At 38.4% G+C, this 13428-nt stretch overlaps 1 protein-coding gene across 5 annotated transcripts in view; it reads left to right on the plus strand.

Annotated features, from left to right (window-relative positions):
* The window catches only part of ELF2 (E74 like ETS transcription factor 2), a 54838-nt gene extending 41410 nt beyond the window's left edge, over positions 1 to 13428 (plus strand). For 4 of the 5 annotated variants that reach the window (XM_089525780.1, XM_089525783.1, XM_089525781.1 and 1 more), the window contains 6 exons: positions 5172 to 5285; positions 6811 to 6984; positions 8000 to 8089; positions 10211 to 10403; positions 10820 to 11164; positions 11711 to 13428. In XM_089525780.1, coding sequence (XP_089381906.1) covers positions 5172 to 5285; positions 6811 to 6984; positions 8000 to 8089; positions 10211 to 10403; positions 10820 to 11164; positions 11711 to 12338 — 1544 coding nt within the window. In that variant the 3' untranslated portion in view covers positions 12339 to 13428. Of the gene's footprint in view, positions 1 to 4372; positions 4544 to 5171; positions 5286 to 6810; positions 6985 to 7999; positions 8090 to 10210; positions 10404 to 10819; positions 11165 to 11710 lie in introns of those variants that run through there. The other variant, XM_089525782.1, reaches the window with a different exon arrangement.

Consider the following 13428-nt stretch of genomic DNA (forward strand, 5'->3'; position numbering starts at 1 on the left):
AAGGTGCATCCACACTCGAGAAATACTCCCATTTGACACCACTTTTACTGCCATGGCTCAGTGCTATGAAATTCTGGGAACTATAGTTGTTGTGGCACTAGAGCGGAGCACCAGTTTAACTACCATGGCTCCACCACTTGTGGCACCCCTTTAACTGCCGTGGCTCAATGTTATAGAATCCTGGAATTTGTAGTTTTGTGAGATATTTAGCCTTCTCTGTCAGAGAGCTCTGGTTCCGCCATAAACTTCAAATCCCAAGATTCCACAGGATGGAGCCACGACAGTTAAAGTGGTGTCACTCTGGATTATTCTGCAATGTGGATGCAACCTAAGAGGAAGAATGTTTCTTCATTCTAAATCTGTTATAACCATGAGAAGTTGGAATGTTGTTCAGTAGAGCCTAGGTTTATGGCTGCTCATATTGGTCAGGAGGAGGATGGCTTTACATGGTTGCATAATAATAATAATAATAATAATAATAATAGGATTTATTTATATGCCGCCCAATCACTGGGAATCCGGTGGCTTACAACAGAGGGGATAATAGATGGTTCCCTGCCCTCAGGCTTACAATCTAAAAAGACACAACACAAAAGGAGAAGGGAATAGGGGGGGGGGGGGGGAAGGATTCATCTGCAATGTGATGGGCATCATACAGTTTGGAATTCTAATCTAGAAAAATCTTCCAATCTTTAAAATTGGTGAGAATCTAAAAGAAAATATATGTTATATTTGCATAAGGGCCAGACCACATAAAGGAGGAATTGGGTAAAACATTGCTTTAGTCCTTTCATGATCTCTAATATGTCTTATTTTCACATTTTGTATCTCACCAGGATTTGTTAACTCCTGCAGACATATTTGGGCAAACCTCATGATTCTATATAGGCACTGTACAGATGAGGAAAAGGGGCAGACAGAGGCTGCCCCTTTCTTCCCCGGATCATAGCCGCACCAACCAAGCGGCACGGCAGCGTTGAGCCTGGAAAAAGGAGCTGTGAAACACAGCTTCTTTCTCTGCACTGTCAAGGCACCATTAACATCCTTGTGCACTGTGCCGTTTGGACACGGTGCATGAGGCACGCCATCATTGCACGCGCCATCTGAACGGATGTGTGCCAAGATGGTGCCTGGACAGCAGACACTGCTCTCCCAAGCCCTTCTTTTGGCCCCAGACTGGCGCATAGCGCCAGTCTGTACCACACCTTAGTTTTGGTGGCATAGAAATGCGGGCCTTATTATCTTATAGATCGCCCCTCCCTTTTGTGAATTATTTCTAGTAGCCACTTACAGATAGACTTACAGCTATCTAAAAGGTGAGCTTTTTGTACTGTACCTGAGAGAGTAATCTGTAATATGTGCCCAAGGCATTGTTTCGTTCTTAAATATTGCAACAGAGATGGCAGATAACACGGTCAGTGCCTTACACAGGTTATTGGAAAGTTTCATTCTGAGTCTAAAGGTGCTGCACTTTAGACATCTGCATTATTGCATTTCATTTTGATTTGCATTAAGTGCTTAGGAGAGACTCTTGCTCGTTCTTCAGTACTTAAAGAATATTTTGCAGTCCTAATCCATATTAGATGGGGGATTTGTGCCTGTTTCCTGTGCCAGTCCATGGCTGTGCTGGTGCTAGTTTTCTGTTAAGTATTCTGTAGTTAAGTATTCTGTATGGCTCATCCAGTGTTGCAAGTATATGTCTTGGGCTATTTTCCAATAGCACTGGTTATTGCTGTGGTTGGGTAACTTGTGCTAGTGTTTTTCAAGCTTTGTTTTTTAGTACTGCAATTATCTAACTTGCATATTCAACTGGCCTCATGGATGCTTGCTGAATTTGTTTTTTTTTTTTGTATATTTTTATTGGTTTTCTCCATATAGATACATTTATATTACATATATGTATATATATATATTTTGTACATACATTGTGTTTGCTTTCAGAACTCTATGCTGTTAGAGTTACTGAATACAAATGTTATTTCATTCTTCCCGAAACTTACATTTTCCACTACAACCATCTCATTAATAAATTTTCCATTCCAGGGGTATTCCTAAAAGAAAAAAAAATGTCAAACAATCCTAAATTTCTAAATTTCTAATGATGTGGATATCATAGGTGTTATTCCCTATATTCAATCCAATATTTTATTACAGGGAGCCATTCTATTTCTCTTTTTTCCTTTTTTTCATTATTTATTAAAGCCGTCAAGGTATCCATGTCTTTAAACTCTATTATTTTATCTAACCAGTCTTCTATTGTCGGCATATTTTCTGTCTTCCAATTTCTTGCTATTAATATTCTAGCCGCCGTGATTAGATAAAGGATGACTCTCCAGGAAGATTTTTCCAATTTTTCTCCCAAAAAGGAGGTCATATTTAATAAGTAAAGTTCTGGGGATAAAGGGTATTGTATGTTGAATATTTCTTGAATGCTTTTGTGAATTTTATACCAAAATTTTTTAATTTTTTGACATGACCACCACATGTGGTAATAGGAGCCTTTTTCTATCTTACATTTCCAACATCTCGCTTCCTTTAGTTTGTAACAATTAGCTATCCTGACCGGTGTGTAATACCATCTGTTTGCTATTTTAACGTAGTTTTCTCTAAGATCTTGAGATGCAGTAAACTTGTAGGACCTTTTCCAAGATTGTTCCCAATTCTCAAAAGCTATATCATGTCCCATTTCTTGTGCCCATTTAATCATATATGTGGTGACTGTCTCTTGTTCCAATTCTCTCCTTAAAAATAGTTTGTATAATTTGGATATCTTTCCTTTATCTCCCTCGCGTAATATTTTGTCTAGTTCATTAATTTCTTTCTCGAAGCCTTCCCTGCTTTGATCTTTTTTAAATCTTTGTGTTATTTGTAAATATTCAAACCATGTTATCCTTTTCCCATTCTCTTCCAGAGAGTTTTTTGACTTTAATCTTACATTACCATCTCTTTCCTTTATCCATAAATCCTTGTATGTAATCCATCTATCTTTCTCTTTTCTTCCCAATATGCCAAAGGCTTCGTCTATTGAGGGATGCTTGCTGAATTTGGTGAAAATCCATTCAGTGGTGCAGTGTTCTACTCTAGAAAAGAGGGTTGCTGTTGTGAATGAGTATTCACATTAGTACAGTAGACCCTTGTTATCTGCTGGCATTTGGTTCCAGGATCCCCGTGGATAACAAAATCTGTGGGTGCTCAAGTCCCATTAAATACAGTGGCATAGGAAAATGGTGTACCTTATATAAAATGGCAAAATCAAGGTTTGCTATTTGGAATTTATATATTTTTTGAATATTTTCAAGCCGTGGATGCTTGAATCCATGGATAAAAAATCCGTGGATAAGGAGGGCTGACTGTAAATGTTGTATGGCCTACCTAACATGAATTAGATCTAGGTATCAAAAGCTCTTCTTCTTTAATGGTTACTTTTTGTCTCATGTTTAACGTAGAGTATTGAAGTAACAGGATAGCTCTTTATAAGATTCTGTAGAGAATCACCAGTTGAATCTTCATTAACTTCCTGGCACTGCAGATAGGTGACCCTGCTTATTCTAAAGATAGATTTAGATGCTGGCAGCCCAGCTGGAATGGTTTAGCTTTGAGTAGATTTCCATAAATGGAAAGAGCTGTTGGAGACAGAGAGAGGAAGGGACAGAAGAAGAGAATGGATATACACCTTACTTTGTGTGGATGAAATGCAAAAGGTGGTTACATGTCTAGTTTAAAAAATCTCCACAGGGAAAATAAAGAGAGAAATTATCAGTCTGTGTAAATATGTATATATGTATCTGTGTCAATTCAGACACAAGCTGTTCATAAAATCTTAATTACTGTTTCCAAAATTAGCATTTTTCCTAATGTTTCCCTGGGTAAGATCCTACTACAAACATGAGAGGATATGGCATTAATTTGGCTGAGATTTTTTTTAAAAAACTGTTCTCAAAAAGCACATCCTTTCAAGAAGACAAACAAAAGTAATCTATGAACCACTTCATTGGCCAAAGATTAGTGTTAAAAAATTGAACTAGCTATATCTACCCTGGAAATTAGTGCTGAACACCCTAACTAGATAAGTAGCTTACATTAGGGTGATAACTGGCTGTGCAGCACAATTTATTCTTATTTCTGGAGTTAAGATGTAACTAGTAGAAATACCAAGCAGATTAATAGTTGCTTAAGAAAGTAGCTGCTTGTCTTTTAATTGATTAACAAACTAATTACATTTTATATCTCAAAGTCTCAAACTCCCCCAGATAATAGGAACCCTGTTCACTTGTTAGTCAAGGATATCTACTCAACCTTTGATCAAGGGGAGCAGAGTAGCCTTCTCACTTCTGTCTCTTATTTGTGTTTCCCTCTTACAGATGAAGGGAGACAAACTGAAATGGAGAGCCTTTTATCCATGGAGGTAGTCACATTAGTTGAACCTGTACATTTCCAGGGTCCCAGCTCATGTGGAGTGCCTCCATGAATATTTGAAGCTCATCACTGCAGTCTCGTCACCTTTCCTGTATGGAGAGTGATGGCAGTGAGGATGGAGTGCAGGGTGAGTGTACTCTGTCTCCTTGAATGTTGAGTAAACATGCTTCAGTAACAACTAAACAGAGTTAGACTGTCCTTTGAAATTTGGCAATTCATAGTTGAAATGATTAAATATGTTAAATGATTTGTTACAATGCAGAAGAATTCCATCTTAGAGAAAATGAACTGTTTCATCTTGACATAAACACAGCTCTGAAGTGCTTGTTTCTGTGCACACAGTGATATGAATGTCTGGCTTCAAATTAGTGTCTGTTTCAAATCAGTGTGATTTGAAGGACTGGCAGCCCCCCCCCCCCCCCCCCCCAAATCATGTGCTAGGGACCATTACTGTGTTTGTGTCCATTGGCTGCTATTGTTCCTTTCTTTCCCGGACATTTACTGCAGACCATCACTACTTTGGGTAGTGTTTGTTTAGACAAACAGAAGCATTTAAACGAGGAAGCATTGAATTCTCATCTCCTGATATAACCACTATCCCCCCCCCCCAAGAAAAAAACATTTCTTGTTGTTCCATCTGACTTTGACTTGGATGTTCTAGGCCATGTTAGAGGTCTTGGTTTAGCATATACGTCAACAAAATGAGCTTGTGTGATTGATTCATTTATTTATGTTTTTTTTTTTTTTTTGTACAGTGGAAGCATCTGTTCATGGCAGCAATGTGCACTGCTCAGATAAGACAATTGAGGCAGCAGAAGCCTTGCTTCATATGGAATCACCAACCTGCTTAAGAGATGCTAGAACGCCTGGTATGTCAATAATAAAAATAAACTGTGGGCTTTTGGGTGTATGTGAAGAAACAGTGTTTTTATCTGGACTAGAGACTTAATAAATTTTATTTAAGAATAAGTTTTTCCAGGCCCCTATAGCTGTCTGTTCGGCTGTGGATAACATCATTGGTTTTAATACTGTTCCTCCTCAGTGCTACTATATAAATTTCACAATGCATGTAGCGTGGACAAGCTAAGCACTGTGTTCCACATAGGCAACTATTGTATGAATTGCAACTGCCCTTTGGAGCAAACAACTACACAAAAGCTGTTCAAGTAATTTTCATGTAGTAAATATAGTGGATTGCCACTAAATGACCCATAAAGGAAAATGGTGTACATCAGTTGCAAGTCAGCATAATAAGTTGTACTGTGTTGCTTATCTATGCTAAACAGTTTTATTTTTTATAATATTTTGTGAATTTGTTTATTGCACAGAAGAAGGCATTAAAATTCTCTCTCTCGACTTTTGAAGTACTTGGTGTGTAAAACCTGTTCAAAGATATGGAGAAAACCAAGTATTTTCAGATAGCTTGGTTTCTGATTTTCCTTGCTTTTGTATTTATGTGCTTCAGCTATCTAGATTTGTTCCAGCTATCTAGATTCTGCCCTTTCATTCTTAAAGTTAATTGCTTTCTAGTCTAAAACAGGTGGGGGACACACAGGCCACATACACACATTTTTGTGATTGTTCCACCTTGCCAAATATGCTGCTCAAACTCTGCAGCACAGTATTTATTTATTTATTTCCAGGATTTATATCCCGCCTTTCACCCATAATGGGTTTCAAAGAAGCAAAAATATTTTTTTTAAATAGCACTTTGCTTTAAAATAAGGCACTGGGGGACATGTGCCTTTTTCAGAGCGGAATGCAGCTCCTGGAAACAGAAATGTGAATCAGCTGCAAAACAAAATGCATTCTTCCCATTTCCTTGTTTTAAAGTGAATGTGCTTTAAAATGGATTTCTTTGTCATTGTCATCCCACTGAATTTCAGTGGCAAATAAATTACTCATCCCCTATGGGATCCTGAAGGGGTGTGCAATCCAAAAAGAGTGCAGGATTTACTCAACCCTGTTGTAAAACATCATGTGAAATGACTTAATGGTGTACTGATGGGAAGTTGTTTAAACCGTACTTCAGATTGTTTGACAGTGAAACTATGTAATCATGAACTGTGTTTCATTCTAAAATGGCATCCTGTTAGTTTATTCAATTTAGAAAGCATATACATTGTACATGACATGTACAAAAGGAGAAGCTCTAGTTATTTCCAGACTTAGGTGTATGGAGGCAAAGGCCCATATATCATGCACTGTGATACATATGATAATCCAAGAGAGATGGAATGCATATAAAGTATAGGCTTGTAGAAATAATGAACGTTTATGTTTGTTTTAAGCCATGTTTGTAACATTTCCCAAAACATTTTTGCAGCAGCTGCATTATGTTATTATTTCCCCCCTTAGATATTTAAAAAATATCTGTTTGTTTTCTTTTTGCAGTGGAAGTTCTTGTCCCACCTTGCGTGTCAACTCCAGAATTTATTCATGCTGCAATGAGACCAGATGTGATTACAGAAACTGTAGTGGAAGTATCCACAGAGGAGTCTGAACCAATGGACACATCACCTATACCAGCTTCTCCAGAAATGCAAGAGCCATTGAAAAAAAAGAAAGGTACTTGAGAGGGCAACATTGGTTGGGAAGAGTGAAAATTAAGAGCAATAAAATGACAACATGTGATTTGCAAGGCACAGCACTGGAAAGCATAACTAAGTATATTATTTTCTCTCTCTCTCTCACACACACACACACACAATGTGTGTATAGTATTAAATTATATAGTAAGCTGTAAGTATTAGATAGAGCTACTGTGGTGTTAGTGGTTTGAACATTAAAATATGATTGGAAACACAAGGTTCTATTCCTCGCTTGGCTGTGGAAACCCACTGGATGACCTTGGGCAAATCACACTCTCTCAGCCCCAGAAAACCCCATGATAGGGTTGCCGTTAAGTCAGAAGTGACAAAGGGACACAACAACAACAAAAGTGTTATATAGCATACTATTTTTATTTAATAAAAAGTTAGAGTAGGTGGTATGTAAGTTTCTCAATACTAATATAGAAAGGTACACACTCAGTATGGTGGCAAGATGTAATAACTATATAGTGCTGGTAGTGACAGGTTTAAGATTTGCAGTTATAGTTGAAGTTGCAGTTTAGATTCCCACTCTGGCCTGAGTCTTCGCCATAAGTTGGATAAAATCAGTTGAGCATTGCTGTTACACACTCAGTTCTGTGAAAGGGATTTTCTACTAAAGAAGTAATCCTGTTGTCCATGAGGGCTATAGCTACACAGTCAGTTTACACAACAGCAGGAACGTAGCCAAGATTTTGGGTAGGGTGGGTTGGGTGCGGTGGCGCACGCACGCAACAGGTGCACACGCCATTCATTATATTAACGGAAGGGGGATCTGGAACCACACACACACCGGCTACGTCCCCAACGACAAGAATGATTATAATGTAATAGTCCTTGTCAACTTCCTTGGAATATGGTACATTAGGCAGTAACGTTATTTTCCTAAGAATTGAAGAACCAGATAAAATGTTGATTTAGTACATGGTATTTATATTATTATATGCTCTTAGTTAAACACCAGATTCAGTTTTTCAAATGCTTTTTTGCAGCTGGTCGTAAACCAAAGACCCAAGTGCCATCAGCTATTTCCAGTGCATCTCCAGACTTGGGTATAAAGAAAAAACCAAGAGAAGGCAAAGGTAATAAATACAATATTAAAAAGAGCAGAGATACATTAATGCTTAAATAATGCAAATATTCAGTAACTGTTATTTATATGTCATTGGTGTTGACATGCCTTAATATGTGACTCTGTCACTCTCAGAGGTTTATTCTGTTAGTTAGCATTGAACATGCATCTATTTAACATACTAGAACAATGATTCTCAGTTGCAGTTTTTTCACTGCAGTCACATTTTCAAAGAGACAGAGTGGCTGTTCTTTTTAGTAATTGTTGTTGTGTGCCTTAAAGTCATTCTCAACTTACAGCAACCCCAAGGCAAAACCTATCATGGGGTTTTCTTGTTAAGTTTTTTTCAGAGGGAGCTTGCCTTTCCTTTTCTCTGAGGCTGAATATTACATGCCCAAGGTTACCTAGTGGGTTTCTGTGGCTGAGCAGGGATTTGAACCCTGGTCTCCACAGTTGTAGGGTCTGACCACTATACAATGCTGGCTTTATTACTGTTTTAGTAATAGTGAATATTACTATCCAGCGAAATATGTAGCTTGAAACTTCCAAACAGGTAGCAAAAATCCTATTCAGGTTGAGGGGCACTTGTGATATTTGCAAGGCACAAAACAATCACTGGCAGGATGTAACTTGGATCCTCTTATTAAAGGCCCTCACTGTTTTTTGTTCTGCTAAAATGGGGTAACATTCCCAGGAATTAATGCTTTTGAGCAAGTATCTAAGGTCTTTCCAGCTTTTTCAGATGAAGAGAATTTTGCCATCCACAACTCTTAATTTTGACCTTTACTTTTAGATTAGAGATAAAAATTTGGTTTCTGATAGTTCTTCTTACCCATTTCTACAGCATAGAAGTCTTTCTTAAAATTAGATAGAATATTTTATTTTTACAGATATAAGAATAGTGGGTTATATGTTGCTTTGAGAATAGAATCACATTTCTGCTTCATTCTGTGAAAATACTTACACAACATGCTGAAGACCTCTTAATACTTTCCAGAGGTCTCTTGCTGAAAAAAAAATTAAAGCTCTTTAAATAGTTTTTATTCTTCAACCTTTCTGATTAAAGATAACATGAGTGTTGATCTTACTGGTTGACACTCTTTCAGTATGATATCTAATTATCTATAATGTAAGCAGGAAAAAATGACTTTAGTCAGTGTCAGCATGCACGTTGCTGGCTGCTTTAGTAGTCTTCCTTTACCGTTGCCCAGATTCTTACTTAGGCCCGATTTAGATGGGCCTTTGCGCCGCCCCTGTCACGTGCTAGGGGTTGGCTGAGGACGCACCATCCATACCGGCCTCACCCCTAGCACTTGAAGGGGGTGTCAAAATGGCGGCACCCTGTACACACAGCCGCCGCCATTTTGACACGATGGACACATAGCATCCGCACATCCCGCCACGCTTGTGACGTCACAAGTGCGCCATTTGCACACTCGGGCGTCGCAAGTGCGATGCAAAAAGAATCCGCTTTTTGTGGGTTCTTTTTCTGCCGCCGGGAAGCCTCGCCGGGAAGACTGCCCTTTTTGGGTGGTCTGTATCCCACCTTAGTTTACTTCGTTCTTATTTAGTACCCTTCCTTCACAATGTGGATATGTTTAGGTTTTAACCTTTGAAAACGTTTTTTTTTTAAGTTGGTACAAGCAATTAAGAGTGCTGTGTAATCACTAGGAAATTCAGAGAATAGTCAGGATTGGCTATGATACATTGACTTGGGAGGCAGAGATATGTAGGGCCCACTGGAAAGAGAAATACATTAAAACTTAGAGTTTTAAATAATAAAAGCAACAACTGGGGGGAAAGAGTTTACAGAAAGGAACTTGACGTTGCATGCTTTACGTACTTTTGACTGATAAACTACTCTTTATTTCCACTTCCCTCAGAAGTATGATTTTTGGTAGTTCTGCTTACGCAGAGGCAATTCTTTGGTAGCTCTCACCTTCAAACAACTTGATTTGTCTCCATTTTAAATATTAGATAGTTAATATTAGTGCATTTTTATTATTTTTAAAAAAGGAATGTAATTTAATAATTCTGTATTATTTCCATAGATGTCATATAAAGGGATCTTGTACTTTTTGGTTTTCAGATCTGCATGTGAATTGTCTGAAAATTATGCTTTTCATTGCAGGAAATACAACCTACTTGTGGGAATTCCTTTTAGATCTACTTCAGGACAAAAACACTTGTCCTCGATATATCAAATGGACTCAACGGGAGAAGGGCATCTTTAAACTTGTAGATTCAAAAGCTGTTTCCAAACTATGGGGAAAACACAAAAACAAACCTGACATGAACTATGAAACAATGGGAAGAGCTCTCAGGTAAAAAGTGTGTGTGTGTGTGGGGGGGGGGGGGGACATTGTGGAAAAATGTGGGTGTTTTGTTTTAAATAAATTACAGTGTTAAGCTAGATGGGCAGCTTAAGGGCAGCATTTTCTGAGGATTTTAGTTGATCAGGTGGTGTTATATGCTTAAATCAACGGTGTGGCACTTTTTTCCATTCTTTTCAGAAACATAATTTATTGGTACAGTCCTAACATGAGCAAGTTATGCTTAGCTGAGCATGAATGGCCATGGCAAACCTCTGAATAAATTTTGCCAAGAAAACCCTATGACAGGGTCACTATAAGTCAGAATCAATTTTGAAGACACATAACAAGAACAAATATCAAACACAAAGCTTGGAAGTAAAGAAAGAAGATTCTACCAATGTTAAAATACATTTTTTCCCTTGTAGATATTACTATCAAAGAGGAATTCTAGCAAAAGTTGAAGGGCAAAGGCTTGTATACCAGTTTAAGGAGATGCCTAAAAACATTGTGGTTATTGATGACAAAAGTGAATGCAGTAGTGAAGACTTATCAATCCCCACGGATGAGAAATCGTTGGAACGTGTTTCACTGTCTGCAGAAAACTTGTTGAAAGCAGCAACCTCTGCTCGTGCAGGAAAAAATGCTTCTCAGTTGAATTGCACTGGAACAGAGAAGCCTGTTACCAGAGTGGTGAATATCTCCTCATCGGGGCACGAAATCTCACCTTGTTCTCCCCCTACCACCACTGTCCCAGCAACACCTGCTCCCAGGTTAGTGCTTTGTAATTTTCCTGTTGGATGAACTGAATTAGGAATCCGTGTACCATCACTTCATGAAGCTGTATCTGTCTTCCTGAGAGTGATTGCCCAGATTGAGGTTACAGAGACAGACAAACTGTTCTCAGCAAAACACCTGTATGTCACATTATTCATAGGTAGGAGTGTGGAGTGAGTTGTGTGATCTCTCTCTTTCTTGTATCTTTGATTACTGTCTTCCAGTTTTCAAAGGCTGATTTTACTGTTGGCTTTAACCAGGGCGTTGGAAAACTGGAAAAAGCCAACTATTTTTCTAGTCTGGTTCTGTAGTTTACAATATTGGTTTTAATATGTTTAATACTCAATGGAGAAGCAACAATTAGGGCAAGTAACTTAAAGTCCTGAAGTCAAAGGACTGTGTATCAGTGTGAGACTGAGATAGTTTTTAAAAGAATGTTTCTGTAACTTTGCAGACAGGGTGAGATCTGTGGTAGTAACTTAAAAACTGTTCATGTCACTCGTTGGGTTTCAATAATGTATTCATCTTTACCTATTTGACAGGACTGTTCGTGTGGCCATGCAAGTGCCTGTTGTAATGACATCTCTGGGACAGAAAATATCAACTGTTGCAGTGCAGTCTGTAAACACAGGGTCGCCGCTGATGACCACCACAAGCCCAACAACAGCAGCAACCCCAAAGGTAGTAATCCAGACAATCCCTACAGTGATGCCAGCATCTGCCGAAAATGGAGAGAAAATCACAGTGCAGCCTACAAAAATAATCACCATCCCTGCCACACAACTTGCACAGTGCCAGTTGCAAGCAAAAACTGGTTTGCCTGGGACAGGAAGTATTAACATAGTTGGAACACCACTGGCTGTGAGAGCACTTACTCCTGTGTCTATAGCCCATGGGACACCAGTAATGAGACTATCCATGCCTGCCCAACAGGCAGGTAGCCATACTCCTCCCAGAGTTATTAGCGCAGTCATAAAAGGTCCAGAGGTCAAATCTGAAGCTACAGCTTTAAAACAGGAAGGTGAGATTAAGACGCTGCAACTTGTGCAAGAAGAAAAGCCAGCAGATGGAACCAAGACAGTTACCCACGTTGTTGTTGTCAGTACACCCTCAGCCATCGCCCTCCCCGTCACAGTGAAAACAGAGGGGATAGTAACGTGTGAGAAATGAAGAAGAGGCAGCTATGAACATTTAATTGCAGAGACTATTGTGGGAATTAAGCAAACTGACATTTAGGGAGGCAGGGAAATGAACACAATCAAGAAAAACAAACAGATTTTTAAAAATTGTTAAAATAGTTATGCATATATTAGAAACTTACTGGAAAAGAAATAATGTCCCATGTTTCAGTGGGAATTGAACCACATCCACACACTGACACAACTGCCTCTTGAAAAATGGGCAGCTAATAAAGCTGATGAAGTAGGAAAATTCCAAGGACTGAGGGGGGGGTGGTGGTTCAAGAGGCTCATTGCTTTAGCAAGTTACACTAAGACATGGAACACTAAACTGGTTCTGTGTGGGGTTCTTGGTTGTACGTGTATTTGGAGGAGGGATGAGGCTCACTGTTACAAATGACAAATCTGATGCATTTTAATGTGCATACCAGCAATTACTCCTGTGTACTCACAGTATCCAACCGGTGCTATGTGAAAAACTCTACTAGGTATTCTAGAATGTGAATAAAAGGAGAGGATTAAAGAGCTTCTGAAAGAAGATGAAGATTGAGAAGGATTTTTGTATCATACAGCTTAAGCAGATTTTAAAATGAAAGCCTTAGACTGATTTTCAGTTATCTTTCTTGAAATAAGCTAATGGCTTGTTTGTGTAAAGCATTTTTTTATTAAAGCAATTTTTAAAAAATCTTATACCTAGCACAGTATTGTTATAGACTTACATGTAACATATTTTGTACGGTAGTCAAGTCTGTCAGTTTCTTAATTGTGGGCAAAATGGCCACAGGGTTGTTTTGGCCTTTTGCTGCACCAGGCTTGAGTCACCCACATAGCCTCAGCATCTGTGCATACATTTCAGATTCAGCTTCTACTCTGTCATTTGAAAGGTCACGCTTGGCATGAACTCTTGTCAGGTAGTTAAAAAGCCTGTACATTTTTTAGTTGAAGTTAGAGGGAAGTACCAGTGTTCAGAATGAACTATAATAGTTTGTATATTCAACATTTAAAGTATATTCTATTTTGTTGTACTCTTGTTTCAAAGTGTATTCAAGTAGGTTTTATTGAAATACAAACATGAAATTTAA

The sequence above is a fragment of the Sceloporus occidentalis genome, unplaced genomic scaffold (genome assembly GCF_023333645.1).
Source record: "Sceloporus occidentalis isolate IW3139 unplaced genomic scaffold, rSceOcc1.0.p SCAF_5, whole genome shotgun sequence".
In the NCBI taxonomy this organism is placed as follows: domain Eukaryota; kingdom Metazoa; phylum Chordata; class Lepidosauria; order Squamata; family Phrynosomatidae; genus Sceloporus; species Sceloporus occidentalis.